The following is a 25,654-nucleotide window of genomic DNA, read 5'->3' on the forward strand; positions in this document are numbered from 1 at the left end:
ACTTTACAGTGTAGCTCTGCGTGTCATACATGTATTGTAGTTATATGTATTGGCATAGATGGAAGGTTTGTTGGTGCAGGAACAATCTGCTGGTGGCGGCAGGAACAAAAACAGATACTTTTGGTAATTAACGCAACAATGTCCCCTGTTCCAGGTGTTAGGTGGACTAGCCGACGCCTCCCCTCCTCTGGACTGTGCGTGGATTAATCCGGACAGAAAAAGTGCGGGAAAGAGTCTGTGAGGAAACCTCGGCTGAGGGAGATTGAAGAAGTGGTTGTGCCACAGGTGGAGAGAAAAGCGGGACGTTGCCTGAGGGGAAGACCCAGACTTTGTTCAGTTGGTACCCGACCCAGGAGAAGATGTTGCCCGGATGAGCCCAGCTGCCCTGTGACCCGGGAGAAGAAAAAGCTGCCTCCATTCGGCTCCAGAGAGGTGGACTTTGTACCCCGAGGGGAGCGGTTCCCGGGACAGCACCGCGAGTTTGTTCTTGTGCGCACTGGTTGAGGTTTAGTGCAGGCCTCCGTAGTTAGAGTGCGGTGTCCGCACGGCCCCATTAGTGGCGGTCAGGTGGGTTATAGCACAGAGTAGCGCAGTATAAGTATATATTATCTGCAGATGTTTGTGCCGTTATCTATTGTGATAGTTCAGGCGACAGTCGTACGGCACTCCAGCTAAACAGCTCAATTGTGTATTATCCCCTGTTCACAAATAGCCCTTGCCCTGTTCCCAGCAACTCTTACATGTTAATTCCCTGCAATAGCATACCCTGTTTTGTCTGTGGACTCGTTTGGTACCATAACTTACTCTGCACCGCGGTGGTCCCTTGGTCATCACTTCAGGACCATCCTACATACTTTTGGGGGCAGGGCCATCTTATACTTTGAGGGGGAAGAGCCATCTTATATACTTTGGGGGGGTTAGGACCATCATATGTACTTCAGGGGGGCAGAGCCATCTTATATACTTTGGGGCAGGTCCATCTTATATATTTTGGGGTCAGGACCATCTTATATACTTTGGGGCAGGTCCATCTTATATATTTTGGGGTCAGGACCATCTTATATACTTTGGGGCAGGTCCATCTTATATATTTTGGGGTCAGGACCATCTTATATATTTTGGGGCAGGACCATCTTATATACTTTGGGGCAGGTCCATCTTATATATTTTGGGGGCAGGGCCATCTTATATACTTTGGGGCAGGTCCATCTTATATATTTTGGGGTCAGGACCATCTTATATATTTTGGGGCAGGACCATCTTATATACTTTGGGGGCAGGGCCATCTTATATATTTTGGGGGCAGGACCATCTTATATACTTTGGGGGCAGGGCCATCTTATATATTTTGGGGGCAGGACCATCTCTTTAATCTTGGGGGCAGGGCCATCTTATATATTTTGGGGGCAGGGCCATCTTATATATTTTGGGGGCAGGACCATCTTATATATTTTGGGGGCAGGACCATCTTATATATTTTGGGGGCAGGACCATCTTATATATTTTGGGGGCAGGGCCATCTTATATATTTTGGGGGCAGGACCATCTTATATATTTTGGGGGCAGGGCCATCTTATATATTTTGGGGGCAGGACCATCTTATATATTTTGGGGGCAGGACCATCTTATATATTTTGGGGGCAGGGCCATCTTATATATTTTGGGGGCAGGGCCATCTTATATATTTTGGGGGCAGGGCCATCTTATATTTTTTGGGGGCAGGGCCATCTTATATATTTTGGGGGCAGGACTATCTTATATACTTTGGAGGGCAGAGACCTAGGGAATAGGCCTGGAGGGCGCCCCCGTACTGCAGACACTAGGGAAGGGGTACTGTTACTTATATCCGGAAAATATTCAGACTAATAATCTTAAATTGTGTAAATTCCAATGTTCTTTCTTTTATAGATATTTTCGTGTTTTGTCAGATTTTGGCAGCTTTTCCTGCTCGCTGACTCCACCCGTGGGTCAGACATGGGTATTGCTCATGATCGAGGGGTTTTGGGATCAGACATAACGTGTAGGACAATAACAGAGAAGCCGCAGAAGAAGAGCCAGAAGGAAGAAGCGATTACACCCCAGAATGTGCAGAAAAGCAAGGGTTAAACAGAGCTAGCAGGACGATTATAGGTTATAACGTGAATATGGCAAAACTGCAGAAGGGCTCTCGGGGAGCACTGCATGCTGGGACTTGTAGTTCTGTTTTACAACTGGAAAAGAGCATAGGAGCGACAATGGAGGAGGAATCAGTCACATCAGTAGTATGAGAAATGCAAGAATTAAAAAAATAAAAAAAAGATTAATTGTTAAAAAGTAACAGATGATTAGAAAATAGAACAGATAAGAAAGACGAAAGAGCAGATACAACCCTATGTAGTGCTGACAAAGTGCACGCTCTGGAAAGAAGCATCCTGCTCTCCAGAGCTGCACTCACTATAGTACACACATAGTGGAAACCAGACGTTTCACTCCGCTCTCTATACAGACACATCTGCAGGTTTTTCCTCCGCTCTCTATATAGACACATCTGCAGGTTTTTCCTCCGCGCTCTATATAGACACATCTGCAGGTTTTTCCCTCCGCTCTCTATAAAGACACATCTGCAGGGTTTTCCCTCCGCTCTCTATACAGACACATCTGCAGGTTTTCCCCTCCGCTCTCTATATAGACACATCTGCAGGTTTTTCCTCCGCTCTCTATACAGACACATCTGCAGGTTTTTCCCTCCGCTCTCTATACAGGCACATCTGCAGGTTTTCCCCTCCGCTCTCTATACAGACACATCTGCAGGTTTTTCCCTCCGCTCTCTATACAGGCACATCTGCAGGTTTTTCCCTCCGCTCTCTATACAGGCACATCTGCAGGTTTTCCCCTCCGCTCTCTATACAGACACATCTGCAGGTTTTCCCCTCCGCTCTCTATATAGACACATCTGCAGGTTTTTCCCTCCATCTCTATACAGACACATCTGCAGGTTTTTCCCTCCTCTCTCTATACAGACACATCTACAGGTTTTCCCCTCCGCTCTCTATATAGACACATCTGCAGGTTTTTCCCTCCGCTCTCTATAAAGACACATCTGCAGGTTTTTCCCTCCGCTCTCTATACAGACACATCTGTAGGTTTTTCCCTCTGCTCTCTATACAGACACATCTGCAGGTTTTTCTCCCGTTTTCGGTCAATTAGGAACCAAAATTATTTCTATTTGCCAAGTGCCAGAATAATGAGAGAGAATGTTTTCAGGCATTTTCTTCCTTTCTGCACAGTGACGTTTCCTCCAGGTCATTAGTATTTGGTGGCATTGCCCTTACACTGTGTGTGACTTGGGGGAAATGTTTTGGATCCTTCCAGAAGCTTCTCTCAATAGTTGGTGGAATTTGGGCCGGTTCCTCCTGACTGATCTGGTGTAGTTGAGCCATGTTTGTAGGTCACTGCTCGCACCGGTCTTTTCAGCTTTGCCCATACATTTTCCATAGGATTGAGATCTGGCTTTGTGATGGCCACTCCAAAACATTGGCTTTATTCTCCTTAAGCCACTTTGTAACCAGTTTGGCAGTAGCTTCCGGTCATTGTCCATTTGGAAGACCCATTTCCGCCCAAGCATTAAGTTCCTGGCTGACGTCTTGAGATGTTCTTCAGTATGGCCACATAATCTTCTCTCCTCATGATGCCATCTATTTTGTGAAGTCACCAGTCCCTCCTGCAGCAAAACAACCTCACACCGTGATGCTGCTGCCCCCGTGTGTCACAGTTGGGATGATGTTCTTAGGCTTCAAAGCTTCTCCCTTTTTCCTCCAAACATAACGATGGTCATTATGGCCAAACAGTTCAATTTTAGCTTAGTCAGACCACAGGACGTCTCCAAACATTAAGGTCTTTGTTCCTGTGCATTTGCAAACATTAATCTGGCTTTGTCTGTATCTTTTGGAGTAATGGCTTCTTCCTGGCAGAGCGGCCTTTCAGCCCATATTGATACCGTACTCGTTTCACTGTGGATAGTGACACAATCTTACCAGCTTCCACCAGCATCTTCACAAGGCCTTTTGCTCTTGTTCTTGGGTTGATCTGCACATGTCTGACCAAAGCACATTCCTCTCTAGTACACAGAACCCGTCTCCTTCCTGAGCGGTATGATGGCTGCACATTCCCATCTTGTTTGTACTTGCGTATAATTGTTTGTACAGATGAATGAGGCACCTTCAGAGATCTGGAAATTGCACCCAAGGATGAACCAGACTTGTGCAAGTCCACAATTCTCTTCCTGAGATCTTGGATGATTTCTTTTGACTTTCCCGTGATGCTGCACAAAGAAGCCGTGTGTTTCAGGTGTGCATTACAATATATCCACAGGTGTGTCTCTAATTAACTCAGATGTTGCCAGTAAACCTATCAGAAGCTTCCAAAGACATGACATCATCATATGGGCGGTCCCATATTGTTTAAAGTCACAGTACTCTTAATTTATGGAAACTTCTCACTGTGCAGAAAGTAATAAAAATGCCTGAAAACATTCTCTCTCTCTTCCTCTCATTATTCTGGCATTTGGCAAATAGAAATAAATAGAAATAATTTTGGTTGTGACCGAAAACAGGAAAGGTTTATTCTTATTGCATGTGAGATTGTGAGAAAAACATGGATTTACCTCCTGTATTATACTCCAGAGCTGCGCTCACAATTCTGCTGGTATAGTCACTGTGTACATATATTACATTCCTGATCCTGAAGTGATCCTAAGTTACCTCCTGTATTATACTCCAGAGCTGCACTCACTATTCTGCTGGTGCAGTCACTGTGTACATACATTACTGATCCTGAGTTACCTCCTGTATTATACTCCAGAGCTGCACTCACTATTCTGCTGGTGCAGTCACTGTGTGCATACATTACATTACTGATCCTGAGTTACCTCCTGTATTATACTCCAGAGCTGCACTCACTATTCTGCTGGTGCAGTCACTGTGTACATACATTACTGATCCTGAGTTACCTCCTGTATTATACTCCAGAGCTGCACTCACTATTCACCTGGTGCAGTCACTGTGTGCATACATTACATTACTGATCCTGAGTTACCTCCTGTATTATACTCCAGAGCTGCACTCACTATTCTGCTGGTGCAGTCACTGTGTACATACATTACTGATCCTGAGTTACCTCCTGTATTATACTCCAGAGCTGCACTCACTATTCACCTGGTGCAGTCACTGTGTATATACAGTCATATGAAAAAGTTTGTGCACCCCTATTAATGTTATCCTTTTTTCTTTATAACAATTTGGTTTTTGCTATTTCAGTGTCATATATCTAATAACTGATGGACTGAGGAATATTTCTGGATTGAAATGAGGTTTATTGTAGTAACAGAAAATGTGCAATCCGCATTTAAACTAAATTTGACCGGTGCAAAAGTATGGGCATCAATTTCTTGATTTGAACCCTCCTAACTACTTTTTTTTTTTTTAACTTCGTTTTATTAACAATTTTAAACATGGTACAACTGACATTTGCCATATAAAGATAGGTCAGTATATAGATAGTAATATTTAAATATAACAATAAACAGTCATATAAAGTCCATAATATCTTTAGCACTTACGATAGAACAATGTTATTATCCATACTTCTTATCATTTGCATATATATATCTCATTTTATATTGAGCATAAGAACAGCTCTAATTATCAGCATGACCATAGTTTGAAAACAAGATAGAAAGAGGAATAGAAAAAGGAAGAAAGAACAACAACAACGGCCACATTGCATTATTATACCTCAATATACCATTGGACAGTGTTTCATATCCCAACATCTAGCGGGAACCACCATTATCCGCATAATCTCCCTCAAACCTCCGCAAGTGTGTCTGGAGAAGAATTCCACAAACCCCAGATTTTGTTACATTTTCCCGGGCACCCCCTATTATAATATACCACCCGCTCATAGACTATGATTGCATTGACTAGTGTAACCCAGGACCTCACAGTTGGATTCGAATCTCCCATCCACCTCAGAGCTATTAATTTCCTAGCCAGAAACAATGCCTCTCTGAGGAATATTGCCATGTAATGATCCCAGAACTCTTCCTCCACCCCCCAAACAGGCATATCAAAGGGTCACACAAAACAGGAATCGACACAATCGATGTCAGCAGAGATGTCACTCCCCGCCAGTACGAGGATATATTGGGACAGCTCCAGATCATATGTATGAAATTTGCCCCTGAGAGATGACGCCTCGGGCACTCCAATGTACGAGAACGGCCCATACTAAATAATGGAGTTGGAGTAAGGTATGCCGGGTGGACAATGTAGCACTGAATCAACTTATTATTAACCGAAGGGGATCCCGCAGTCAGAGATTCCAATATCTCTTCCCATTCCTGTCCCTGTAGAGAGGGAATTAGAGATTTCCATCTATCCTGGGCTGGCAAGGGGTCCGACTCCACCCCACCGACAACAGGTAAGTATATAGCTGAGATGAGGCCTCAAGGTCCTTGTGATTTTAGAATAGCTATCATAGGAAGTGATGATATCAATTTCCTCACTCCAATTTTCTGTATGTGGGATTGAATCGCTGTGCGAATCTGCAGGTATCTAAAGAATTGTGATCTTGGAACATTATATTCAATCTGGACTTGTTCAAAGGACTTGAAGGTTGTGGTTCCCGGGACAAAAAGATCACCTAATGCACTGACGCTGTGAGTGGCCCAGAATTGCACAGAGGGGTGATCTCTCAGAGTATGGAAGTGGCTATTCCCCCATAATGGGAGTTCCGCCACCACCCCTTCGAAGTGTACCACCCTCTTGGCTTGTCGCCAGACTAATCTTGCCAACCTGAGGAGGGGTAATTGCCGTGGTGTTCTCAGTCCTTCTGATTCCAGAAAACCCACTAAACAATCAGTCGCAGCCGCGTGTGCCAAGTGACTCTCAGAGTTTGGCAGCTGACATCCAGGCATCCAAGTCTCTAGTGCCCTAAGCTGTCCCGCGAGGTAGTAGAGGAAGAACTCCGGTAAAGCCATCCCTCCCAGTCTTCTGGATCTCTGTAAAATGGATAACCGGAGTTTGGGTCTGGATTTCCCCCATATGAAAGAGGTAGTAAGCGAGTTCAACATTGAGAAGAAGGATTTGGGTACTGATACTGCACTATGTTGTAGTGTATAACTAAGCTTTGGAAGTAATATCATTTTGATTAAATTTATTCTGCCAACAACTGACAGAGGTAGCTTGCTCCACAAGTTATATTTAAGTGTAACGTGCTCCAGAAGTGGTGTTATACTCGTCTGCAGGTCTAGTTTATGGTCTTTCTGTATGTGTATTCCCAGGTATTTAAAGCTAGTTACCACTTGCAGAGGTGACCTACCCTCCATTGAAATTCCAGACCCATGCATTAATGGCATCAAAGCCGACTTATCCCAGTTGATGCGTAGTCCCGAAAACTCCCCAAATGTATCTATAGTCTCTATAACCACCGGTAGAGTCTCTTGCACTCGATCTAAGAAGACAACCATGTCATCCGCATACAATCCTATTTGATCTGTGCGGTCGGCTATAGTGATTCCAGTGATCTGTGGATGAGAGCGGATTCTAATTGCCAAAGCTTCAATAACTAGTGCAAACAATGCTGGAGACTGAGGGCATCCCTGTCTTGTGCTCCGATTCAATGAGAAGGGTGTAGACATAGCACCATTGACTAGTATCCTGGCTGTCGGGGACCTATACAACATATGAATCCAGTTACTGAATTTAGGCCCAAAAGCGAATCTCCGGAGGCAGGGAAATAAAAATGGCCATTCTACCGAGTCAAATGCCTTGGCCGCGTCCAGCGAGGCCAAGGCCCACTCGTTCTCCTGGACCAGTGTGCTATATTGCACTATGGACTGGACCCGTCTTATATTTATAGAGGTGTTTTTCCCAGGCATAAATCCGGTTTGATCTGGGTGAACTATACTCAATATGACTGAATTAAGCCTGGACGCCAGTATTTTGGTAAAGATCTTGTAATCCACGTTAACTAGGGATATAGGGCGGTATGAACCGCAGTCTAGTGGGTCTTTACCCTCCTTCCTCAGCACGACTATATGTGCTTCGTACAAGGAGGCAGGTAGAGAGTCGCCGGCTGAAAAATGTGAGAAAACCTCTAAAAGAATCGGGGCCAATACGTCACAATATTTACTATAGAATTCTATGGGAAGGCCATCTGGACCCGGAGATTTCCCCCTAGCCATATCCGAGATGGCAGTAATCACTTCATCCAGTGTGATGTCCGCCTCCAGAGACTCCCGTTGTGATCCACTCAAAGATGGAAACTCCAAATCCGACAAATATGTCACGCAACTCAGAACTCCATGAGGATTTCTAGATGTGTATAGGGTTTTATAGTATTCACAAAAGCACTCTAAAATATCCTCAGGGGATGTAGCTATTGAGCGATCCATCCTCCGTATACCCAATATTGTATTTGAAGTGTTGTGTTGCCTAACCATATATGCCAATAATTTACTGGATTGATTTCCAAGCTCAAAATAGGATTGTCGGGTAAAGGACAATTTGCGTTTGGACTTGGTCTCAGAGTGCTACATATATAACCTATATGATTGCATCCAGGCCGCCCTATTTCCATCGGTTGGGGCCGATATATACAGTGCCTACAAGTAGTATTCAACCCCCTGCAGATTTAGCAGGTTTACACATTCGGAATAACTTGGCATTGTGACATTTGGACTGTAGATCAGCCTGGAAGTGTGAAATGCAGCAAAAAAGAATGTTATTTGTTTTTTTTTTTTTTTTTTTTCAAATTGTGAAAAGTTTATTCAGAGGGTCATTTATTATTCAACCCCTCAAACCACAAGAATTCTGTTTGGTTCCCCTAAAGTATTAAGAAGTATTTCAGGCACAAAGAACAATGATCTTCACATGTTTGGATTAATTATCTCTTTTTCCAGCCTTTTCTGACTAATTAAGACCCTCCCCAAACTTGTGAACACCACTCATACTTGGTCAACATGGGAAAGACAAAAGGAGCATTCCAAGGCCATCAGAGACAAGATCGTGGAGGGTCACAAGGCTGGCAAGGGGTACAAAACCCTTTCCAAGGAGTTGGGCCTACCTGTCTCCACTGTTGGGAGCATCATCCGGAAGTGGAAGGCTTATGGAACTACTGTTAGCCTTCCACGGCCTGGACAGCCTTTGAAAGTTTCCACCCGTGCCGAGGCCAGGCTTGTCCGAAGAGTCAAGGCTAACCCAAGGACAACAAGGAAGGAGCTCCGGGAAGATCTCACGGCAGTGGGTACATTGGTTTCAGTCAATACCATAAGTAACGTACTCCACCGCAATGGTATCCGTTCCAGACGAGCCCGTAAGGTACCTTTACTTTCAAAGCGTCATGTCAAGGCTCGTCTACAGTTTGCTCATGATCACTTGGAGGACTCTGAGACAGACTGGTTCAAGGTTCTCTGGTCTGATGAGACCAAGATCGAGATCTTTGGTGCCAACCACACACGTGACGTTTGGAGACTGGATGGCACTGCATACGACCCCAAGAATACCATCCCTACAGTCAAGCATGGTGGTGGCAGCATCATGCTGTGGGGCTGTTTCTCAGCCAAGGAGCCTGGCCATCTGGTCCGCATCCATGGGAAGATGGATAGCACGGCCTACCTGGAGATTTTGGCCAAGAACCTCCGCTCCTCCATCAAGGATCTTAAGATGGGTCGTCATTTCATCTTCCAACAAGACAACGACCCAAAGCACACAGCCAAGAAAACCAAGGCCTGGATCAAGAGGGAAAAAATCAAGGTGTTGCAGTGGCCTAGTCAGTCTCCTGACCTTAACCCAATTGAAAACTTGTGGAAGGAGCTCAAGATTAAAGTCCACATGAGACACCCAAAGAACCTAGATAACTTGGAGAAGATCTGCATGGAGGAGTGGGCCAAGATAACTCCAGAGACCTGTGCCGGCCTGATCAGGTCTTATAAAAGACGATTATTAGCTGTAATTGCAAACAAGGGTTATTCCACAAAATATTAAACCTAGGGGTTGAATAATAATTGACCCACACTTTTATGTTGAAAATTTATTAAAATTTAACTGAGCAACATAACTTGTTGGTTTGTAAGATTTATGCATCTGTTAACCCCTTCACGACCGCGGGCCGTAAAATTACGTCCTATTTTAACGTGACTTAACGACCAGGGACGTAATTTTACGGCCTAAACTTCATTTGATTGCCGTGGCCATAGCAACGGCTTTCAAATGATGTCCCCTGCTGTTTCTTACAGCAGGGGACCTTTGCTTGACCCCAGGGGGGGCGGCATCGCCACCCCCTATCGACGATCGATGTGATTGGCTGTTCAAATCTGAACCGCCAACCACATCGATCGCACTAATTTCGGCAAAAATAATGCCCGAATTAGTGCGATCCTGTGAGATCCAGCTATGAGATGCCGCAGCTGCTGCAGCATATCATAGGTGGACCTCAAACATGCCGCCCCCAGCCCCTGCAGCACTGATTGGAGCGATCGTGCTATGACGCGCAATCGCTCCAATCAGTGTGCAGTGGGGCGGTCTGATCTGCCGGTGGCCGTCCTCCCCAGGCCTGTACTGCTCTGGGGACCCTCCCCCAACATGGCTGCAGCGTGGAGTGGCTGGTACTTTTGGTACCACGCCACCGCTGCTGCTGCCGCCGCCGCCTCTGATGTCTCCGCCGCTGCAGCTCTAATGGTAAGTATTCTGCTCCCTGCGCGCTCCCGTGAAGGCCCCTGCGCGCTCCCGTGAAGGCCCCTGCCCGTGCCCCCCCCGATCTGCCCCCCTACGCCCCGATCTGCCCCCCTACGCCCCGATCTGCCACCCCCGGCATCCCGATCTGCTACCACCGCTGCTGCTGAGGTCACCGCTGCTGCTGCAAAGTGAGTACTGTGCTCACTTTGCAGCCCGTGCGCGCTCCCGCGGTGCCCCTGCGCGCTGCCGTGATAGCCCCTGCCGTGCCCCCCCCCCCCCGCGATCTGCTCCCCCCAACCCCCCCCCCACTCCCCCCCGACATCCCGATCCGCTCCCCCCGCGATCTGACTGCCTCCCCCATTATTTCTATTCTGCTTCTGCAGCTCCCTCTCCGGTCTCCCCCTCTGCTCTCACCCCCCCCCCCTCTGCTCTCACCCCCCCCTCTGCTCTCACCCCCCCCCCCTCTGCTCTCACCCCCCCCCTCTGCTCTCCCCCCCCCCTCTCCCCCTCTGCTCTCCCCCGACGTCCTCTTACCTGTCTTCACCGGCCTGATCACATCTGCGTCCATCGCTGGGTCCTTCCTGGGCATTCTGCTGATCTGCCTGCTGCTCCTGTAAAGCTGTCCATCTCTCTGCCATCTGTTCCTCTGCAGCTCTTCTGGTCAGTGATCCTCCTGCTAGTCCTGTGGGTACTGTGAGTATAACTTTTTTTTTTTTTTTTCCGTATCCCCTGTCCATTTTTACACCTCATCCGTCCGTGCGTCCCGCCAAGCGCTGATCAGGGATGCAGATAACGGATCGGCATCCCTGCTCAATTTTTGGCGTGACTTTTTTTTCCGTATCCCCGACGCTTTTTGTATCGCATCCGTCCGTGCGTCCCGCCGAGCGCTGATCAGGGATGCAGATAACGGATCGGCATCCATGGTCAATTTTTGGCGTGACTTTTTTTTCCGTATTCACGACGCTTTTTGTATCGCATCCGTCCGTGCATCCCGCCAAGCGCTGATCAGGGATGCAGATAACGGATCGGCATCCCTGCTCAATTTTTGGCGTGACTTTTTTCCGTATTCACGACGCTTTTTGTATCGCATCCGTCCGTGCGTCCCGCCGAGCGCTGATCAGGGATGCAGATAACGGATCGGCATCCATGGTCAATTTTTGGCGTGACTTTTTTCCGTATTCACGACGCTTTTTGTATCGCATCCGTCCGTGCGTCCCGCCAAGCGCTGATCAGGGATGCAGATAACGGATCGGCATCCCTGCTCAATTTTTGGCGTGACTTTTTTCCGTATTCACGACGCTTTTTGTATCGCGTCCGTCCGTGCGTCCCGCCAAGCGCTGATCAGGGATGCAGATAACGGATCGGCATCCATGGTCAATTTTTGGCGTGACTTTTTTCCGTATTCACGACGCTTTTTGTATCGCATCCGTCCGTGCGTCCCGCCAAGCGCTGATCAGGGATGCAGATAACGGATCGGCATCCCTGCTCAATTTTTGGCGTGACTTTTTTCCGTATTTGCGACGCTTTTTGTATCGCATCCGTCCGTGCGTCCCGCCAAGCGCTGATCAGGGATGCAGATAACGGATCGGCATCCCTGCTCAATTTTTGGCGTGACTTTTTTCCGTATTTGCGACGCTTTTTGTATCGCATCCGTCCGTGCGTCCCGCCAAGCGCTGATCAGGGATGCACATAACGTATCTGCATCCATGGTCAATTTTTGGCGTGACTTTTTTTTTTACGTATCCCCGACGCTTTTTTTTATCGCATCCGACCGTGCGTCCTGCAGCGGCCGATCAGTGCACTGCGTCTGTGCGTTTGAAAAGTCAAATGGCGCTCCTTCTCTTCTGAGCCCCGCCATGCGCTCAAACAATTACTTTCCACCACATATGAGGTATCTGCGTACTCAGGAGAAATTGCACAATACGTTTTATGGTGCATTTTTTCCTGTTACCCTTGTGAAAAAAAAAGCTACCTAGTTGAAGCAACCGTTTTGTGGTAAAAAAAAATTTTTTTCTTTTCACGGCTCAACGCTATAAACTTCTGTGAAGCCCCCAGGTGTTCAAAGTGCTCACCAAACATCTAGAAAAATTATTTGAGGGCTCTAGTTTCCAAAATGGTGTCACTTGTGGGGGAGCTCCACTGTTTAGGCACCATAGGGGGTCTCCAAACGTGACATGGCGTCCGCTAATGATTCCAACCAATTTTGCTGTCAAATGGCGCTCCTTCTCTTCTGAGCCCCGCCATGCGCCCAAACAATTACTTTCCACCACATATGAGGTATCTGCGTACTCAGGAGAAATTGCACAATACATTTTATGGTGCAATTTTTCCTGATAGCCTTGTGAAAAAAAAAGCTACCTAGTTGAAGCAACCGTTTTGTGGTAAAAAAAAATTTTTTTCTTTTCACGGCTCAACGCTATAAACTTCTGTGAAGCCCCCAGGTGTTCAAAGTGCTCACCAAACATCTAGAAAAATTATTTGAGGGCTCTAGTTTCCAAAATGGTGTCACTTGTGGGGGAGCTCCACTGTTTAGGCACCATAGGGGGTCTCCAAACGTGACATGGCGTCCGCTAATGATTCCAACCAATTTTGCTGTCAAATGGCGCTCCTTCTCTTCTGAGCCCCGCCATGCGCCCAAACAATTACTTTCCACCACATATGAGGTATCTGCGTACTCAGGAGAAAATGCACAATACATTTTATGGTGCATTTTTTCCTGATAGCCTTGTGAAAAAAAAAGCTACCTAGTTGAAGCAACCGTTTTGTGGTAAAAAAAATTTTTTTTCTTTTCACGGCTCAACGCTATAAACTTTTGTGAAGCCCCCAGGGGTTCAAAGTGCTCACCAAACATCTAGAAAAATTATTTGAGGCCTCTAGGTTCCAAAATGGGGTCACTTGTGGGGGAGCTCCATTGTTTAGGCACCTCAGGGGGTCTTCAAACCCGACATGGCGTCCGCTAACAGGTGCAGCTAATTTTGCACTCAAAAATTCAAATTGCGCTCCTTGCCTTCCGAGCACTGCTGTGTGTCCAAACATTTGATTTCCACCACATATGAGGTATCTGCGTACTCAGGAGAAAATGCACAATACATTTTATGGTGCATTTTTTCCTGTTACCCTTGTGAAAAAAAAAGCTACCTAGTTGAAGCAACCGTTTTGTGGTAAAAAAAAAATTTTTTCTTTTCACGGCTCAACGCTATAAACTTTTGTGAAGCCCCCAGGGGTTCAAAGTGCTCACCAAACATCTAGAAAAATTATTTGAGGCCTCTAGTTTCCAAAATGGGGTCACTTGTGGGGGAGCTCCATTGTTTAGGCACCTCAGGGGGTCTTCAAACCCGACATGGCGTCCGCTAACAGGTGCAGCTAATTTTGCACTCAAAAATTCAAATGGCGCTCCTTGCCTTCCGAGCACTGCTGTGTGTCCAAACATTTGATTTCCACCACATATGAGGTATCTGCGTACTCAGGAGAAAATGCACAATACATTTTATGGTGCATTTTTTCCTGTTACCCTTGTGAAAAAAAAAGCTACCTAGTTGAAGCAACCGTTTTGTGGTAAAAAAAATTTTTTTTCTTTTCACGGCTCAACGCTATAAACTTTTGTGAAGCCCCCAGGGGTTCAAAGTGCTCACCAAACATCTAGAAAAATTATTTGAGGCCTCTAGTTTCCAAAATGGGGTCACTTGTGGGGGAGCTCCATTGTTTAGGCACCTCAGGGGGTCTTCAAACCCGACATGGCGTCCGCTAACAGGTGCAGCTAATTTTGCACTCAAAAATTCAAATGGCGCTCCTTGCCTTCCGAGCACTGCTGTGTGTCCAAACAATTACTTTCCACCACATATGAGGTATCTGCGTACTCAGGAGAAAATGCACAATACATTTTATGGTGCATTTTTTCCTGTTACCCTTGTGAAAAAAAAAGCTACCTAGTTGAAGCAACCGTTTTGTGGTAAAAAAAAATTTTTTTCTTTTCACGGCTCAACGCTATAAACTTTTGTGAAGCCCCCAGGGGTTCAAAGTGCTCACCAAACATCTAGAAAAATTATTTGAGGCCTCTAGTTTCCAAAATGGGGTCACTTGTGGGGGAGCTCCATTGTTTAGGCACCTCAGGGGGTCTTCAAACCCGACATGGCGTCCGCTAATGAGTGCAGCTAATTTTGCGTTCAAAAATTCAAATGGCGCTCCTTCCCTTCCGAGCTCTGCCGTGCGCCCAAACAATTGATTTTTACCACATATGGGGTATCAGCGTACTCAGGAGAACATGCACAATAAATTGTATTGTGTACTTTCTCTTTTCTCCCTTGTAAAAATGAAAATTTTATGGCTAAAGTAACATTTTTGTGTTAAAAAGTAAAATTTTCATTTTTTCCTTCCACATTGCTTTGGTTCCTGTGAAGCACCTAAAGGGTTAATAATCTTATTGGATGTGGTTTTGAGCAGTGTGAGGGGTGTAGTTTTTAGAATGGGGTCACTTTTGGGTATTTTCTGTCACCTAGGCCTCTCAAAGTCACTTCAAATGTGATGTGGTCCCTAAAAAAATTATTTTGTAAATTTTGTTGGAAAAATGAGAATTTGCTGATGACCTTTGACCCCTTCTAACTTCCTAACGGAAAAAAAATTTGTTTCGAAAATTGCGCTGATGTAAAGTAGACAAGTGGGAAATGTTATTTAGTAACTATTTTGTGTGACATATCTCTCAGATTTATGGGCATAAATTTTCAAAGTTTGAAATTTGCGAAATTTTCAAAATTTTCGCCAAATTTCCTAAATTTTCACAAATAAACGCAAAACATATCGGCCTAAATTTACCACTGACATGAAGTACAATATGTCACGAAAAAACAATCTCAGAATCGCCAGGATCCGTTAAAGCGTTCCAGAGATATAACCTGTCAAAGTGACACTGGTCAGAATTGCAAAAAATGGCCCGGTCATTAGGGTGTTTTAGTGGCCGGGGGTGAAGGGGTTAATAAATCCTGCTCTTGTTTGAAGTTTGCAGGCTCTAACTTATTTGCATCTTATCAAACCTGCTAAATCTGCAGGGGGTTGAAGACTACTTGTAGGCACTGTATATTGCCTCTGAGTCCCTAAGTCTCCCCTCTACTATATCATCCTCAGTTTTAGTCACTCTTTTAAGATATGTTATGGTTGAAGGCAAACACCCTCTAAGGTAGGCTTTAAGAGTGTCCCACACCAAGTTAATATTCCAGGGTTTAGGGTGGACTTCCAGGAAATCCTCTATTTGGGTCAGAGTTCTATCACTTTGATCTATTAGTTTCAGCCAGAAGGGGTTTAACCTCCAAAAGGGTTTACCAACACCTTGGTTAGTCTTCATAGTAAGAATCACTGGGCTGTGATCTGATATGCCCCTGACCCCGTGTACCACGTCATCCACCCAGGTTGCGATATTGCTCGACCCAAAAATATAATCCAGTCGGGACAGCGTGCGTCTAGTAGAAGAATGACATGTATATTCTCGGGTGTTAGGATGCCGGAGTCGCCAAAGGTCAATCCACCCTCCGCGCATTGCTGCAAATCAGTCAAGTGTGTGGCCGAATGTTGTCCCCCTCCATCCATCCGAAACCTGTCCTGCTCCTCATTCATCACAAGATTAAAATCCCCCATACATAACACATACGCATCTGGATAATTGAGGGCAAAGCTCATTGCTTGTTTAAGAATGGAGATGCGAGCTGGCGGGGGGGGGGTTGTAAATACATAATAGCACATAATCTCTAGAGTTTATAGACGCATATATAAACACAAATCGCCCCTCCGGGTCACACCTCACCACCTTCACTTCCCAACGGATATGTCTATGGACCAATAGAGAGACACCCCTGGAGTAGCTGGTGTGGAACGCATGTGCCGACCATTGTACCCACGGTTTGTTTACTAGTCTGGCTGTGTCCCGTGTGAGGTGAGTCTCTACCAGTACCACCAGTTGGGCCTTGACTTGCTTAATTTGGGAGAATACCTTAATACGTTTTTTGGGCGATTTAAGGCCTCTGACATTCCAGGTCATAAATATTAGCTCTGACCCAATATCACATAGATCTTTTTATAGAACCAGGATCCCAGGTATAAGACGCTTTCTGCCCAGCAACTAAGTCTGGTTAACCCTCCAACAGTAATAAGCCTGACCCTGCAAAGAAATAAAGTTAATGCAATTGCAGCTGTAAACATATAGAACCAATATCGAACTTCAGGACCTTTCCGATAAGTCCTGTAAAACATTTCAAACATCAATGGGGATACCACCACTGAATACAGTGTCCTGGTATAGGTGGTATAAGGGTGCACAAGATAGGGCTCCCATTTCAGAAGAACCAATTCCTGGCCAATTCCTCCATCACTCGAGGCACGGGGAAGGCCCATCTGTCTCCAAAGGGGGCTTCAAGCAACCATGGAAGAAGAGGGTCGCCAGGGGGCACAGAAAATGTCACCTAGGAAAGTAATCTCATGGCTTCTGCCCCTTAGGTTTCGGGTGTACCTGTAGCCAGTCCTCAGCCTCAGCAGGTGTAGTAAAAAACAGAGGCGACCCTTCATGCACTATGCGGAGCCGGGCAGGGTACAGCATAGAGTAGATGATGTTCCGCTCCCTTAATTTCTTCTTCACCTCCATGAAGTGGGCCCTCTGTTTCTGGAGGTCCACCGAAAAGTCCGGAAATATCGAGAGCGCAGCATTATTGAACTTGAGTGGGCTCTTCTGTCGGGCCAGACGGAGTGCTGTGTCTCTATCTCTGTAGTTGAGCATACTTGCTAAAAAGGGACGTGGTGGCGCGCCTGGAATAGGAGGCCTCGTTGGAACTCTGTGCGCCCTCTCCACCGCAAATGTCGAGGAGAACTCATCTCCGAGATTACATTTCAGCCACTCCTCCAGGAATTGTTCCGCATGCTGACCTTCCGAGCGCTCTAGCAGTCCTATGATTCGTATATTGTTTCGACGCATGCGGTTCTTCAGATTGTCTGCTTTCTGGCGCCATGCATTTGCCGATCCGGCCATTGTGGTCATTTTTGTTTTGAGTGTTACAGTTTGATCCTCAAGTTCAGACACTCGCGTCTCGACTTCCGCTGTTCGGGCCCTCAGGGATTGCATGTCCTGACGCAGGAGGCCCACCTCTGAATGTACCTCCTCAATCTTCCCTGTGAGGGAGCTGTTGCTTGTAGAAATTGCTTGTAGAAGCTGTTCATACACCTGCCTCAGGGTTAAATCATCTTGATCCTCTGACCCATCATCCAATAGTGCCTGACCTTTTGGGGTGGCATTTCTCTTGGCTTTAGGGGCATCTGCCTGACCACCCCTTGCGAACTCCTTAATTTTGTCAATAGCTCCACTTTGTTTAGGGGGACTCCTATTGATACACTGGGGATTTGCTGATTCTGCACCCCTCTCTTATCGTGCCCCCGTGCGTCTGAATCTGTGCCTTTATAATGTATATTTAGTAATATGTCTGTCTCCACTTCCTCACCACGTCCAGAGAGCCAGAAAACAGCCACTTATATGGTGGATAATAAGAATGAAGGGAGTCCCAGGGCAGCACAGCACTCAGGGTGTATTTATCAGGATGATGCAGGCCTGCGCAGCGTGGGGACTTCAATATGTGCCACTTATTTGTTTTCATGTGTCAGGAAGAATCTGCAGGGCCTGTTTTGCAAGGCACACACTCCAGACCCTCCAGCACTCTATGGGTTAAAGTCTCCCACACTGCAGCCGGCCCCCCTAATGTGCTGCACACTGACTGCCAGTTACACAGCTAAGGGAGAATTAACTTCCCTGTGCTCACTGCTCCTGGGTCTTCACCTCTGGCCATAAATCTGTCACTCCTCACTGCTCTCCGGAGTCATGCTCTGCTGCTCACTGTGGAAATGCAGGGTGTAGGGAAAATGGCTGCTGCTCCACACTCTCCAGCCTCAGGAGATCCAGCAACGCCGTGCAAAAGTCAGGGAATAGCTCCAGTGGGAATCACCAGCCTCCAGATGGTGTCTCCTGTCACAGCAGCAGGTCAGTGAGTAAATGGATCAGGTAACCGGGTGAAAATGGCCAGGATAAGATCAGGATTATAGGAGCTCTCTTCCCATGCGTCCTCTCTGGTCGGCTACATCGCCCCGCCCCCTCCTAACTTACTTTTTACTGACTTACTAAAGCACTAAATTGGTTTTGTAACCTCATTGAGCTTTGACCTTCATAGGCAGGTGTATCCAATCATGAGAAAAGGTATTTAAGGTGGCCACTTGCAAGTTGTTCTCCTATTTGAATCTCCTATGAAGAGTGGAATCATGGGCTCCTCAAAACAACTCTCAAATGATCTGAAAACAAAGATTATTCAGCATAGTTGTTCAGGGGAAGGAAACAAAAAGTTGTCTCAGAGATTTAAACTGTCAGTTTCCACTGTGAGGAACATAGTAAGGAAATGGAAGAACACAGGGACAGTTCTTGTTAAGCCCAGAAGTGGCAGGCCAAGAAAAATATCAGAAAGGCAGAGAAGAAGAATGGTGAGAACAGTCAAGGACAATCCAAGACCACCTCCAAAGACCTGCAGCGTCATCTTGCTGCAGATGGTGTCAATGTGCATCGGTCAACAATACAGCGCACTTTGCACAAGGAGAAGCTGTATGGGAGAGTGATGGGAAAGAAGCCGTTTCTGCAAGCACGCCACAAACAGAGTCGCCTGAGGTATGCAAAAGCACATTTGGACAAGCCAGTTACATTTTGGAAGAAGGTCCTGTGGACTCGTGAAACAAAGATTGAGTTGTTTGGTCATACAAAAAGGCGTTATGCATGGAGGCAAAAAAACACGGCATTCCAAGAAAAGCACTTGCTACCCACTGTAACATTTGGTGGAGGTTCCATCATGCTTTGGGCCTGTGTGGCCAATGCCGGCACCGGGAATCTTGTTAAAGTTGAGGGTCGCATGGATTCAACTCAGTATCAGCAGATTCTTGGCAATAATGTGCAAGAATCAGTGACGAAGTTGAAGTTACGCAGGGGATGGATATTTCAGCAAGACAATGATCCAAATTACCGCTCCAAATCTACTCAGGCATTCATGCAGAGGAGCAATTACAATGTTCTGGAATGGCCATCCCAGTCCCCAGACCTGAATATCATTGAACATCTGTGGGATGATGTGAAGCGGCGGTCCATGCTCGAGACCATCAAACTTACCTGAACTGGAATTGTTTTGTAAACAGGAATGGTCAAATATACCTTCATCCAGGATCCAGGAACTCATTAACAGCTACAGGAAGTGACTAGAGGCTGGGATTTCTGCAAAAGGAGGATCTACAACATATTAATGTCACTTTTATGTTGAGGTGCCCATACTTATGCAACGGTCAAATTTTGTTTAAATGCGGATTGCACATTTCCTGTTAGTGCAATAAACCTCATTTCAATCCAGAAATATTCCTCAGTCCATCAGTTATTAGATATATGAGACTGAAATAGCTAAAACCCAAATTGTTATAAAGAATAAAGGTTACATTAATAGGGGTGCACAAACTTTTTCATATGACTGTATACTGTATGGTGCATTATCTTGTTCTACAGAGGTGCTCTCGTTAATACTGAAGCTTGGGTACCACAGATGGAGCTACATGTGAATATTTTTAGGAAAGTAATTATATTTTGTTTTTTTAAAGAATCGAGCTCAAGGCATAGAGGCAGGAGAATGAGGACGGTGAAGATGTAGGATACACTGATACTGGCACTAGTCTTCCTTTACTAATGGAAGACCTCACCTTCAACGTCAAGCATGGCGACAACCCTCGTGCCTCCAGCTTCACACACATAGATGCCTCTGTCCTCAGGAACCACAGACTTAATAATCAGCTTGGCCACATTCCAGTCTTGCTCGACAATCACCCTCTTCCCATCGGCACGTACGTCTACATCGTTTTTCTTCCAGGCAGCTTGCACTGGCCTAGAGTACTGGCAGATGAACTCTGCTGTGTCATCTTCATCAATGGCGAGGTCGTTCATAGGACTGACCACCTCAATGGTTGGATCTGTCAACCAACATGTCAAAGGGGACATGCATTAAAGGGCCATGATGAAATGACATTTGACAAAGCCACAGCAAGAGCATTGTGAAGGGTCAGCAAAGCTTCAGTTAGTAATCGTAGCCAAGAGGCAGCTTCAAGTTTGGTAAGTGCGGCACGAGCAGGCAAAAAGGGAGTGTATCGGACTGTAAAACTGGAGTATGGAGGATACTGAAGTGTACCGGACTGTAGAATTGGAGTATGGAGGATGCTGGAGTGTACCGGACTGTAAAACTGGAGTATGGAGGATGCTGGAGTGTACCGGACTGTAAAACTGGAGTATGGAGGATGCTGGAGTGTACCAGACTGTAGAACTGGAGTATGGAGGACACTGGAGTGTACCGGACTGTAGAACTGGAGTATGGAGGACACTGGAGTGTACCGGACTGTAGAACTGGAGTATGGAGGACACTGGAGTGTACCGGACTGTAGAACTGGAGTATGGAGGATACTGGAGTGTAGCGGACTGTAAAACTGGAGTATGGAGGATACTGGAGTGTACCGGACTGTAAAACTGGAGTATGGAGGATGCTGGAGTGTACCAGACTGTAGAACTGGAGTATGGAGGACACTGGAGTGTACCGGACTGTAGAACTGGAGTATGGAGGATACTGGAGTGTACCAGACTGTAGAACTGGAGTATGGACGACACTGGAGTGTACCGGACTGTAGAACTGGAGTATGGAGGATGCTGGAGTATGGAGGATACTGAAGTGTACCGGACTGTAGAACTGGAGTATGGAGGATACTGGAGTGTACCGGACTGCAGAACTAGAGTATGGAGGATACTGAAGTGTACCGGACTGTAGAACTGGAGTATGGAGGATACTGAAGTGTACCGGACTGTAGAACTGGAGTATGGAGGATACTGGAGTGTACCGGACTGCAGAACTAGAGTATGGAGGATACTGAAGTGTACCGGACTGTAGAACTAGAGTATGGAGGACACTGGAGTGTACTGAACTGTAGAACTGGAGTATGGAGGATGCTGGAGTGTACCGGACTGTAGAACTGGAGTATGGAGGATACTGGAGTGTACCAGACTGTAGAACTGGAGTATGGAGGACGCTGGAGTGTACCGGACTGTAGAACTGGAGTATGGAGGATACTGAAGTGTACCGGACTGTAGAACTGGAGTATGGAGGATGCTGGAGTATGGAGGACACTTGACTGTATCGGATGGTATGACTGGAGTATGGAGGATACTGAATTGTACCGGGTGGTATAACTGGAGTATGGAGGATACTGGAGTGTACCGGATGGTATAACTGGAGTATGGAGGATACTGGAGTGTAACGGATGGTATAACTGGAGTATGGAGGATACTGGAGCGTACGGGACTGTAGAACTGGAGTATGGAGGATGCTGGATTATGGAGGACACTGGAGTGTACCGGACTGTAGAACTGGAGTATGGAGGATACTGAAGTGTACCGGACTGTAGAACTGGAGTATGGAGGATACTGGAGTGTACCGGACTGTAGAACTGGAGTATGGAGGGTACTGGAGTGTACCAGACTGCAGAACTAGAGTATGGAGGATACTGAAGTGTACCGGACTGTAAAACTGGAGTATGGAGGATGCTGGAGTGTACCGGACTGTAAAACTGGAGTATGGAGGATACTGGAGTGTACCAGACTGCAGAACTAGAGTATGGAGGATACTGAAGTGTACCGGACTGTAGAACTGGAGTATGGAGGATACTGAAGTGTACCGGACTGTAGAACTGGAGTATGGAGGACACTGGAGTGTACCGGACTGTAGAATTGGAGTATGGAGGATGCTGGAGTGTACCAGACTGTAGAACTGGAGTATGGAGGACACTGGAGTGTACCGGACTGTAGAACTGGAGTATGGAGGATACTGGAGTGTACCAGACCAGACTGTAGAACTGGAGTATGGAGGATGCTGGAGTGTACCGGACTATAGAACTGGAGTATGGAGGACACTGGAGTGTACCGGACTGTAGAACTGGAGTATGGAGGATACTGGAGTGTACCGGACTGTAGAACTGGAGTATGGAGGATACTGGAGTGTACCGGACTGTAGAACTGGAGTATGGAGGATACTGGAGTGTACCGGACTGTAGAACTGGAGTATGGAGGATGCTGGAGTGTACCGGACTGTAGAACTGGAGTATGGAGGACACTGGAGTGTACCGGACTGTAGAACTGGAGTATGGAGGACACTGGAGTGTACCGGACTGTAGAACTGGAGTATGGAGGATACTGAAGTGTACCGGACTGTAGAACTGGAGTATGGAGGATGCTGGAGTATGGAGGACACTTGACTGTATCGGATGGTATGACTGGAGTATGGAGGATACTGAATTGTACCGGGTGGTATAACTGGAGTATGGAGGATACTGGAGTGTACCGGATGGTATAACTGGAGTATGGAGGATACTGGAGTGTACCGGATGGTATAACTGGAGTATGGAGGATACTGGAGCGTACAGGACTGTAGAACTGGAGTATGGAGGATGCTGGAGTATGGAGGACACTTGAGTGTACCGGGTGGTATAACTGGAGTATGGAGGATACTGGAGTATGGAGGATACTGGAGTGTACCGGATGGTATAACTGAAGTATGGATGACACTGGAGTGTACCAGACTGTAGAACTGGAGTATGGAGGATGCTGGAGTATGGAGGACACTTGAGTATACCGGATGGTATAACTGGAGTATGGAGGATACCGAATTGAACCGGATTGTAGAACTGGAGTATGGAGAATACTGGAGTGTACTGGATGGAGGATACTGGAGTATGGATGATACTGGAGTATGGAGGATACTGGAGTGTGCTGGATGGAGGATACTGGAGTATGGATGATACTGGAGTATGGAGAATACTGGAGTGTGCTAGATAGAGGATACTGGAGTATGGAGGATACTGAATTGTACCAGGTGGTATAACTGGAGTATGGAGGATACTGGAGTATGGAGAATACTGGAGTGTTCTGGATGGAGGATACTGGAGTATGGAGGATACTGGAGTATGGAGGATACTGGAGTGTACTGGATGGAGGATACTGGAGTATGGAGGATACTGGAGTATGGAGGATACTGGAGTGTACTGGATGGAGGATACTGGAGTATGGAGGATACTGGAGTGTACTGGATGGAGGATACTGGAGTATGGAGGATACTGGAGTATGGCGGATACTGGAGTGTACTGGATGGAAGATACTGGAGTATGGAGGATACTGGATTATGGAGGATACTGGAGTATGGAGGATACTGGAGTGTACTGGATGGAGGATACTGGAGTATGGAGGATCCTGGAGTGTACTGGATGGAGGATACTGGAGTATGGAGGATACTGGAGTATGGAGAATACTGGAGTGTACTGGATGGAGGATACTGGAGTATGGAGGATACTGGAGCATGGAGGATACTGGAGTATGGAGGATACTGGAGTATGGAGGATACTGGAGTGTACTGGATGGAGGATACTGGAGTATGGAGGATACTGGAGTATGGAGGATACTGGAGTATGGAGGATACTGGAGTGTACTGGATGGAGGATACTGGAGTATGGAGGATACTGGAGTGTACTGGATGGAGGATACTGGAGTATGGAGGATCCTGGAGTGTACTGGATGGAGGATACTGGAGTATGGAGGATACTGGAGTATGGAGAATACTGGAGTGTACTGGATGGAGGATACTGGAGTATGGAGGATACTGGAGTATGGAGGATACTGGGGTATGGAGGATACTGGGGTATGGAGGATACTGGAGTATGGAGAATACTGGAGTGTACTGGATGGAGGATACTGGAGTATGGAGGATACTGGAGTATGGAGTATACTGGGGTATGGAGGATACTGGAGTATGGAGGATACTGGAGTATGGAGGATACTGGGGTATGGAGGATACTGGAGTATGGAGGATACTGGGGTATGGAGGATACTGGAGTATGGAGGATACTGGGGTATGGAGGATACTGGGGTATGGAGGATACTGGGGTATGGAGGATACTGGGGTATGGAGGATACTGGAGTATGGAGGATACTGGGGTATGGAGGATACTGGGGTATGGAGGATACTGGAGTATGGAGGATACTGGGGTATGGAGGATACTGGGGTATGGAGGATACTGGGGTATGGAGGATACTGGAGTATGGAGGATACTGGGGTATGGAGGATACTGGAGTATGGAGGATACTGGGGTATGGAGGATACTGGGGTATGGAGGATACTGGAGTATGGAGGATACTGGGGTATGGAGGATACTGGAGTATGGAGGATACTGGGGTATGGAGGATACTGGAGTATGGAGGATACTGGGGTATGGAGGATACTGGAGTATGGAGGATACTGGGGTATGGAGGATACTGGAGTATGGAGGATACTGGGGTATGGAGGATACTGGAGTATGGAGGATACTGGAGTATGGAGGATACTGGGGTATGGAGGATACTGGGGTATGGAGGATACTGGGGTATGGAGGATACTGGAGTATGGAGGATACTGGGGTATGGAGGATACTGGGGTATGGAGGATACTGGAGTATGGAGGATACTGGGGTATGGAGGATACTGGAGTATGGAGGATACTGGGGTATGGAGGATACTGGAGTATGGAGGATACTGGGGTATGGAGGATACTGGAGTATGGAGGATACTGGGGTATGGAGGATACTGGAGTATGGAGGATACTGGGGTATGGAGGATACTGGGGTATGGAGGATACTGGAGTATGGAGGATACTGGGGTATGGAGGATACTGGACTGTGCCGGGTGGTCTTGTGTACACACCAGTCTTACATGTTTAACCCCTTGTATGATTACTTGTACAATCTTCTCGGTGTGTAGAAACTGATGTGTAAAGATCTCTAACCACACGAGTTCCATTATGGCTTATACTCAAGTCACATCCGAAGCTGCACCC

The 25,654-nt window shown here is 46.5% G+C and overlaps 1 protein-coding gene across 19 annotated transcripts in view; it reads right to left on the reverse strand.

Annotated features, from left to right (window-relative positions):
- The window catches only part of OBSCN (obscurin, cytoskeletal calmodulin and titin-interacting RhoGEF), an 882,373-nt gene that overhangs the window by 427,182 nt on the left and 429,537 nt on the right, over positions 1 to 25,654 (reverse strand). For 17 of the 19 annotated variants that reach the window (XM_075315914.1, XM_075315911.1, XM_075315913.1 and 14 more), the window contains one exon: positions 20,460 to 20,726. The exons of the other annotated variants lie outside the window; for them this stretch is intronic. In XM_075315914.1, the coding sequence (XP_075172029.1) occupies positions 20,460 to 20,726 (267 nt within the window). The remainder of the gene's footprint in view (positions 1 to 20,459; positions 20,727 to 25,654) is intronic. 19 annotated transcript variants of the gene reach the window in all.

The sequence above is a fragment of the Anomaloglossus baeobatrachus genome, chromosome 6 (assembly GCF_048569485.1).
Source record: "Anomaloglossus baeobatrachus isolate aAnoBae1 chromosome 6, aAnoBae1.hap1, whole genome shotgun sequence".
NCBI lineage: Eukaryota > Metazoa > Chordata > Amphibia > Anura > Aromobatidae > Anomaloglossus > Anomaloglossus baeobatrachus.